Source organism: Sodiomyces alkalinus (assembly GCF_003711515.1).
Source record: "Sodiomyces alkalinus F11 unplaced genomic scaffold SODALscaffold_2, whole genome shotgun sequence".
In the NCBI taxonomy this organism is placed as follows: domain Eukaryota; kingdom Fungi; phylum Ascomycota; class Sordariomycetes; order Glomerellales; family Plectosphaerellaceae; genus Sodiomyces; species Sodiomyces alkalinus.
The window spans coordinates 6,414,934-6,423,433 of record NW_021167080.1 but is presented as its reverse complement, the minus strand read 5'-3'; the positions used below and the strand labels follow the sequence as shown (position 1 = coordinate 6,423,433).

The window sequence follows — 8,500 nt, the reverse complement described above, 5'->3', positions numbered from 1 at the left end:
AAAAAACAAAAGAAAAAAAAAAAGACCCTCCCCTTTGGGCTCGTATCAGCGGTCAATTCCGTCACTGCAAAGTACAAGCACAGTACACTCTTTGTTTTGAAAAGCCGATAGCTTTCTCGGACTTCGAATCCACCCGAAATACGATCCTATAACGTTCACTTCGCCTGAGAAAGAAACCTGCTGGTTCCCGCTCTCGCGGGCTCCCACAAATACCATGGACGGCCGTCTGGGTGCGATTTTTGGCAGACGGCAACAACACGACGCCGGGCAGATCCTGCTCGAGCTTCTCGAAGACCCCTTTTCCAGCCAGGTAAACCAATCCACTGTCCTTTCCGTTCCCCTTCCCTCCTCCCCTTTCCCCGCCCTAACCCTTTATCCATATCCTGCCATTCTGCCTCTGCCGTTGTCTGACGCGAAGCTCGTCTGCCGTCTGCCGATAGATTGTATCTACTTCCTTCTGGGCCGCTCTAGGCACCTCGCTAGGCTTCACTGCCGGTATAGCCCTCGCGTTCTCCTTCCTCCGGCCTTACAACCAAGCAGTGTATGCTCCCAAACTCAAGCATGCCGACGAAAAGCACGCTCCTCCGCCCCTGGGCCGCCGGCCTTGGTCGTGGCTTCCCCCTTTGTGGTCCACCTCCGAGTACGACCTTATTCAAAATGCCGGCATGGACGCCGCCATCTTCCTGCGTTTTATCGGCATGCTCCGCAACATGTTCCTTGTCCTCTCTCTCTTCGTCCTCGCCGTTTTGATTCCCGTCAACCTCACTCAGGCCGACGAGATCGGTAGCGGCCGGACCTGGATCGCCAGGCTGACCCCGGCGCTCGTCTGGGGAGAGGGTCAGTGGAGCCAGGTCGCCATCGCTTACATCATGAATACTACCGTCATGTTTTTCCTGTGGTGGAACTATAGGAAAGTCCTCCACTTGCGCCGCCGCTATTTCGAGAGCGAGGAGTACCAGAATAGTCTGCATTCCCGGACCTTGATGATGTACGATATTCCCAAGGAGAGGTGTTCCGACGAGGGCATCGCCCGGACCATCGACGAGATCGTTCCCAATTCCTCCTTCTCCCGCACCGCCATTGCCCGCAATGTGAAGGACCTGCCCAAGCTCATCGCCGAGCACGACCGCATTGTCCGCAAGCTCGAGTCGGTCCTAGCCAAGTACATGAAGAACCCCGATCAGCTGCCCCCCGAGCGGCCCACCTGCCGCCCGTCCAAGAAGGACCCGGCCTACGAAACCTACCCCAGTGACCAGAAGGTCGACGCCATCGAATACCTGACGAACCGCATCAAACAGCTCGAGGTGGAGATCAAGGAGGTGCGCAAGACGGTTGACAAGCGCAGCACCATGCCGTACGGGTTCGCCAGCTACGCCGACATCACCGAGGCGCACAACATCGCCTACGCCTGCCGCAAGAAGCACCCGGTGGGCGCTACCATCCGCCTGGCGCCCCGTCCCAACGACATCATCTGGAACAACCTGCCTCTGGATGCCAGCACCCGCAGCCGGAGGCGCGTGATCAACAACCTGTGGATCCTGCTGCTGACGGTGGTGTGGATCGTGCCCAACGCCATGATCGCCATTTTCCTCGTCAACCTGAGCAACCTGGGCCGCGTGTTTCCCGACTTCCAGCCGGTCCTGGAAGGGAACCCGACGCTCTGGGGTTTCGTGCAGGGTATCTTGTCCCCGGCCATCACCTCCCTCGTCTTCCTGGTGCTGCCCACCATCTTCCGTCGCTTGTCGATGAAGGCCGGCGACCAGACCAAGACGGGCCGAGAGAGACACGTGCTGGGCAAGCTCTACGCCTTCTTCGTGTTCAACAACCTGGTCGTGTTCTCCCTCTTCGGTTCGGCGTGGAAGTTCGTGGCTGGGGTCATCAACCGGACCAACAAGGGCGAGGACGCGTGGAGGGCCATCCAGGAGGAGGACATCGGGTCGACGCTCTTCATCGCACTGTGCGACATCAGCCCCTTCTTCGTCTCGTGGCTGCTGCAGAGACAGCTGGGTGCGGCCATCGACCTGGCGCAGCTGTGGACGCTCATTTACAGCTTCTTCGTGCGCAAGTTCTCCAGCCCGACGCCGCGCGAACTGATCGAGCTCACGGCGCCGCCCACGTTCAACTACGCGTCCTACTACAACTACTTCCTGTTCTACACCACCATCGCGCTCTGCTTCGCCGGCATCCAGCCGCTCGCCATCCCCGCCGTGGCCCTGTACTTCGGCATCGACGTGTGGCTGAAGAAGTATCTGCTGATGTACATCTTCGTGACCAAGAACGAGTCGGGCGGCATGTTCTGGCGTGCGCTGTTCAACCGGGTGGTATTCGCGACCGTCCTCGGCGACCTCGTCTTCTTCCTGACGACGTGGGTGCGCGGCGAGGGCTTCATCCGGAGGCACGCGCTGACGGTGGCGCCGCTGCCGTTCGTGATGATCCTGTTCAAGTTTTTGTGCGCACGGCAGTTCGACGACAAGGCCAAGTACTACTCGACGCGCAACGTGGCGAAACACCCGGAGGAGAGCATGAAGGACCACCGGCTGCGCAGCGAGCGGCTGGCGTCGCGGTTTGGGCACCCGGCGCTGTACAAGCCGCTCATCACGCCCATGGTGCACCAGAAGGCGCAGGCGACGCTGCACATCGTGTACAAGGGCCGGGTGTCGGACGGACGCGACGCCGGCGGCGCGGCCGACGACATAATGAGCGTGTCGGGCTACTCGGACATGTACGCGCTGGACGCGATGGCGGCGGGCAAACCGGGCAAGCAGGCGCAGGCAGCCGGCGTGCCCGGGTTCGAGTTTGTGTCGGAGGCGCAGATGGACTTTGAGTACTACAAGAACCGGCCCGAGTTTGCGGATGAGTACGGTGGGACGCAGGGCGACCAGCTCGGAGGACGTAACCTGGACCTCATGCGACCCGGCTCGCCAGGCTCTGCGGCGGAGGGCGGCGACTCGGACTACTCGCGACCCGGGACGCCGACGACGACGGTGGCGGGCGGCATGACGGGGCGGCGTGTGCTGCAGAAGGCGAGCACGGACAACTTTACGGCCTATCGTCCTCCGCACTCGACGTCGGGATACAACTCGGGCAGGTCTTCCCCCGGCATCGTCTCGCCGGCGCCCTTCGTGCCGGCGCAACTTGGAACGCCGATGGGCACGGACCGGACCCGCAGCCCGCTCTATGGGCTGAACAACAGCAGCGAGACGGCGTTGGTGCAGGACGCCGCGAGGATGGGGACGGTGACGCCGGCCTACGGCATGGCGGCGGCGGGTCGTCGGGAGCCCAGCGTGGACAGCTACCGACGACAGAACACGACCACGCCGGGTCCCAGCACGGGGGCTCTCGGGGGCGGACCTCAGGGGTATAGTGGACTCCCGCAGGTGGAGTTTGGCGAGAGCCCGTCGGAGTTGCAAGACCCCACCCAGGTCGACTATTTCCGACACGGACGGCCCCGACGGCAGGGATCTGGGTGGTAGACTACTCAATTGCTAGTCGGGGTTTTTTCTTCTTGTTCTTTTTTTGCCGCATTCGCACGGCGTTTTTGGAGTTTGGAGTCTGAGGGAAGACAGATTTGGGCGCTTCTTCGTTGTGCTGGCGTCGGGGCCAGATGTGTGGCTCATCTCGCTGCATGGTCTACGTTGGATCTAGAGTCAGATATACTTTCATCTGGGCAAGGATTCTCTCAATGGCATTTTAGAACGCCGCAAAAACAGGCGACTATAGACTCCATTGGGCTCGATCTGGACATACGACACGGGAGGCCAGGCCCCTTCCAGGCATTGTGTGAGGCAGGTTTTGAGATGTCAGATAAGAACATTTTAATGCGATACAACATCTTTTCTTGTTGGTGACTGTACTGGTGTTTCTATGTCCTGAGCACTGTAATCTGGAGAGAAGAAGTGAAGGTGGATGTAAGATGCGATCTGGGTGGTCGGTAGGTAATTACGTACACATCTCACGATCTCCGATCGACCCAAGCTGTCGGGGATTTTAGTGGGACCAAGTGTCTATATTTAGAGGTTGTTCAGGCATGCTGTCACGTGAATATCCATCAAGTCGTACCTGTGCTTCGCCCACTCGAGCTTAAGTAATACATAAAAGTGGATCCAGGTGCCTTCGACAACCAACCTTTCGAGAAGTCAAGAATCCCATCCGCCGGCTTGGCGCGGGCACTCCCCGAGGGCCAGCGTGCGATGCTTCCGCCTCTCCGTCATTTGCGCGTTCTTCGCCCCCAGTTTCCTAGGATTTCCAAGTTCCCCAGGCTTCTGCGCGAGCAAAGCGCAGGCAGCTCCTTGCTACTTTCTCCACAGGCCACGAGTCCCTGAATTAGACGATTAAGAATGAGTTCCCCCCTTGGATCCGATTCGTCCTGCTCTACCAAGTACGTAGAACATACATTACCAAGTGAGGAACAATTACGATAATGATGGGGTGTCTATTACCTAAGGTAATAACCCCTGGCCTTGTCCTACTTGGTACTACCCCTGGCGGACATACTCCGTTAGGTGGGCATGCGTGGCGGCTCGGCGAGGGCGAGGGTCTCCGTCGCCATCGGGGTCTCCGCTCCCCTGTCTGGGTGAGCGTGGCGCGTGTCCCAGGGCAAGGACAAGAACGGGAGGGAAGCTAGCTTGGTAAAGGCGTGGGTGCTTGGGAGTTGTATAAGAGGACGTGATCTGAACTGCACCTTCCCCTCGGTCTTGTCTCCTGTCTCTCCTCTCATCAATTAAGCAAACAAAACAAACAGACAAAGAGATACCATCTACTACCATCACTCACCCAATTCTCACCACACACTATACACCACCTTCTCTCCATCTCAACCAACAAACCACCGCAAAAATGCAGATCGGAAACACCCTCGTCGCCGCCCTCGTGGTCCTCCCCTCGCTGGTCGTCGCCGGGCCTCCCAGCCTGAACGCCCTCTCCAGCCTGCGTCGCCGCAAGGACGGTCCCCCGTCTCCCCTCCGCCTGGTGCGCCGCACCGATGAGACCCCGCGCGAGCGCCGCAAGCGGGAGATGGAGATCTTCATCGCCGAGACCGAGCCCGCCTACCTCAAGAAATAAACGGCGCACTCTTGACTTTTGTTGGTTTTAATCTGAATTGTCTCTTTGGAGCGGTATGTTTCCCCTCTCTGTGTGTCTCTCATGTTTAGTCGACCGTATGGCTGATGGGTTTCTTGTAGGTGTCTGCTGCACTCCGACTTGAGGGACTGAAAGGAAGTACATACCATGCTTTGTATACAACGGACACACTTGCACGCGCATCATCATCACTACTTTTAGCGGGAGGTGGAATATCATGGCTAGAATGGCGATCGTGTGAGATTTTGGGAGCGGCATATTAGATTGGCGTTTGTTTCTATTGTTCATCATCCTCGTACCTTACTTCGTGTCGTTCATCTTCACTACGGGTGAGGATTGTATTGGATTCTCTCTCAGTTGCATGGATAATGTGTCCTATCTTCGTGGTGCTGCTGCGAGCGCGCCTACAAAATATGATCCATTCAATCTGAAATGCCATGTCCTCAGTATCCTTCTGTGATATTTCGGAGCGTAATCGAATCAGTACTGAGGCGCAAGGTGTAAGCTTTTCTTCTGGCCGAAAGGCGGGCACGACTTCCCTTTGTAGGATAGTAGGAGCCCTAGATCTTGAGCGCCTGCCGTTCTATTTCTATTGGGACTGTCTAGAGAGGCACTATATCTGGCTGGAGAGGCTCATGGGCGCACCCCTAGTCAATTAAAGGAAGGCTATAAGGCAGTTGTGGAACGGATTAATACAACATCCGCATCCCCAGGCTTTGATCAAGTCGGTACGATCACCGCCTCATCTCCGTGTATTCTCCCTCCTCCCTCGGCTGCTGATTCTTCTTCTTCTTCTTCCACTTCCACTTCTTTTTCTGCTCACTCCCCTCCGCCGTTGCGGGGCCTCGTCCGACATGATTCTTATCACCCGGCGCGAGTTGGCGGTCCTTGTCCTCGACGTCCGGTGCCTTTCCCCTCCTTTTCCGATTCTTCTTAGCTTCCGCGTCCCGTCTGACGAGATCATCGACCCTTGCAATCGCCCTGGCGACGTGCTCGTCGGTCGCCGCCTGGCGCGCGGCTTCCTGGACGGTACTCAATTCGACATCCGGGTTGCCGAAGACGCGCAGGGACCGCCTGTGCAGGGCGTCGGTGATGTCCTGGATGGTGAGGTGCTCGTCCGTGAGGAAGTAGGCCCAGGTGCCGCCCCAGACCTTGTAGGGGCCCTGGCGCGGGCTGAAGTTGGACCAGTGGCGATGGAATTCCGGGTCCTCCCGGATGATGGGCATCAGGTACCAGCGCATCTCCTCGTTATGGCAGACCAGATAGAAGAACGATTCGATGAGCGCGTCGCGGATCATGGAGGCACACTCCCAGGCCGGTCGCAGCAGGGCATCCGCCTTGAGAAAGTCGCGCATGAAGTATTCGTGAATTGGGTGCGAAAAGTCGGGCAAGTCCGTCTTCGTTTTCCACCACTGCTGACGCGTGAAGACCATGTTCTCGAGGACAAGCCGGCGGCAGACGGGGAGTAAGGGACCGTGAAGAAATCGGTCGACGATGCGCAAGGTCGCTACCGTACTGGTCATTGTTCGGGAGGGAACTTCGACGTCGTATTTCCTGGCTGTCCTGTCGATCAGGACGCGGCATCGTTCGAAGCACGGCGGATCTCCGGAGAGGAGATTGGTAAAGAAGTACTCATGGGCGAGCCAGAGGTAACTTAGGAGGTCCTCGGTCGACACGTCGTGGTCGGGGAAGCCGGTGTTGAAGTAGACCTTTCCGGAGTAGCTCTCGGCAAACCCGCCGCGGAAGCAGGCATCGAAATAAAGGGAGCCTGCGACGATGATATCCCTTTGTACGACGAATCGAGCATCGGCCGTGTACAAGCTCACTCGGTCCTTGAAGTTACTATGGAGTCCGCGTTAGCCAAGTCCGGTAGTTAACACAGGTAGGGCAGGGGATTTCAGGTTTCCGTCTCTACTTTAACGTACAAGTTGACGCGAGCAATGCCGGCGTGAAGAGCCTCATGGTGTTTATACCTTGTATTGACGAGGTGATAAACGAGATTGGCAAAGTTGTACAGTTGGAGAGGCTCTTCAAGAGAAGGCGTAACCAGATGGCCTTGAGATAAGAGGCGAGGGGCCCAGGGTAGGTCAATAAGGAGCCGGCTGTAAGGCAGGCCGTTACACCCCATGGTGGTTATATGGAGTAGTTGGCTAGTGAAAGACGTGTGAAAGGAAAACAAGAAAAAGGAAGAAAGCAAGAAAGAATACACCGGGAATTCTGAAGGGGTTGAGAGCTGACGGGCTGAACGATTAAATGCGTATGTTTGAGTTGGCAAGCAAGAATCTTTCTTTCCAGTCCGGCACTGTCTACCGTCCCTTCTGGTCCTCCTTGATACTGATATGGGCAGATACACCTATTCATGGCTTAATAAGAATGAAACGATGGATCCCGAGAAAGATATGTGTGAATGGCTTCTTGAGTACCTAGATAGTAAAAGGTGAAGAGACAGGGTCATGGTGCGATTCAGAGAGGGGGGAAGAGAGAGAGAGCTGAGGTTGGGTCAGAAGGCAGGCAATGAGATGCCCTTCCCCTTCCTGTATTCAGGATCGGACTTGCCCTTTCATACCGTCCTCTTTTGCTCTGTTGTTTCCCTATTTTCCCTATATAATACCCGTATTCTTGACGGACAAACAGTAGGGAAGCATGGCAGAGGGAGCCTGTACGGTGTACCTTGTGTAGGCGGGAAGTAATTTTGGCTTAGCTTAGGTAACCATTCTCATCTCCTATCAAGGTCCTCAGCGAGTCAGAGTAACAGCTTCTCAGTTGAGCCCGAAGATGAAAGTGTACTCCGTAGAAGCGCCAAATTGCCAGGGAGAAGCCAAGTTATCATCTCTCCACCGCAGGACCAGGCTCTGCTTTTGGTCGGCCCTTGGTGGCAGACATGTCGCTGCCGGAGCTCACCTTCGTCACCCATATTATCGGTGAAGGTGGTAGGCTTAGCGCAAAGACGAAATGAAAGCATCACTTGTCAAGGACTGCTCAAGCGGGACGGGGGGAATGAAGCATACATTTCCGTTGGGCATGTTGACGGTTGACGGTGAGAGTCGAAGCAATCGAGTTGAGGAGGTATACAGTGTCAATGTCAATGGAGTACATTCATGAATATCCTTACGGTCTTGAGCCACGCGTGTCGCCCCCACTCGCGCCACCGCGCTCAGATAAGCCTCCTTATCCGTACTTCTATTACCGTAGTTTCACCTTGACAACTTCCAAAAGTTACTACGTAAATCTCAACAAAATTCAGCCGCAACACACTGTCGGGTTCTCTGACACCGATGTCTGACCGGTACTTCCTCCCATTGTTTCCCAGTGGAAGAAGAGCGAGCCGAGGTAGGCGCCGATAAAAATACAGATGATGAAGTAGCCGTTGTAATACATGGCGAGTCTAGACGGAGAGGACGGGTCAGTATCAGCCAACTTT

The 8,500-nt window shown here is 56.4% G+C and overlaps 4 protein-coding genes across 4 annotated transcripts in view; 1 reads left to right on the top strand and 3 right to left on the bottom strand.

Annotated features, from left to right (window-relative positions):
• Positions 1–3,847, top strand: SODALDRAFT_308796 (DUF221-domain-containing protein). Its single transcript, XM_028609090.1, has 2 exons — positions 1–310; positions 441–3,847. Exons 1-2 carry the CDS (start codon positions 215–217, stop codon positions 3,471–3,473), a joined length of 3,129 nt encoding a protein of 1,042 aa, XP_028469574.1. The 5' UTR covers positions 1–214; the 3' UTR covers positions 3,474–3,847.
• Positions 3,848–4,757: 910 nt separating this feature from the next.
• Positions 4,758–5,239, bottom strand: SODALDRAFT_128888 (hypothetical protein). The gene is made up of 2 exons (XM_028606686.1): positions 5,226–5,239; positions 4,758–5,129 (listed from the first exon to the last, which is right to left on the bottom strand). Exon 2 carries the CDS (start codon positions 5,025–5,027, stop codon positions 4,791–4,793), a length of 237 nt encoding a protein of 78 aa, XP_028469573.1. The 5' UTR covers positions 5,028–5,129; positions 5,226–5,239; the 3' UTR covers positions 4,758–4,790.
• A 574-nt stretch (positions 5,240–5,813) lies between these two features.
• On the bottom strand, positions 5,814–7,207 carry SODALDRAFT_357850 (hypothetical protein; the record flags this gene model as incomplete). The annotated part of the gene is made up of 2 exons (XM_028614043.1): positions 5,814–6,921; positions 7,005–7,207. The coding sequence occupies 2 exons, from the start codon at positions 7,205–7,207 to the stop codon at positions 5,814–5,816; spliced, it is 1,311 nt and encodes a 436-aa protein (XP_028469572.1).
• Positions 7,208–8,180: 973 nt separating this feature from the next.
• The window catches only part of SODALDRAFT_128648 (Ctr copper transporter), an 884-nt gene continuing 564 nt past the window's right edge, over positions 8,181–8,500 (bottom strand). The window contains exon 2 of the mRNA XM_028606683.1: positions 8,181–8,464. Coding sequence (XP_028469571.1) covers positions 8,320–8,464 — 145 coding nt within the window. The 3' untranslated portion in view covers positions 8,181–8,319. The remainder of the gene's footprint in view (positions 8,465–8,500) is intronic.

Bases quoted from the DNA above. Each gene is read 5' to 3' on its own strand.
- SODALDRAFT_128888 (XM_028606686.1), bottom strand. From the start codon at position 5,027: ATGAAGATCTCCATCTCCCGCTTGCGGCGCTCGCGCGGGGTCTCATCG.
- SODALDRAFT_308796 (XM_028609090.1), top strand. From the start codon at position 215: ATGGACGGCCGTCTGGGTGCGATTTTTGGCAGACGGCAACAACACGAC. The intron at 311-440 runs GTAAACCAATCC...GTCTGCCGATAG, and splicing joins AAGACCCCTTTTCCAGCCAG to ATTGTATCTACTTCCTTCTG.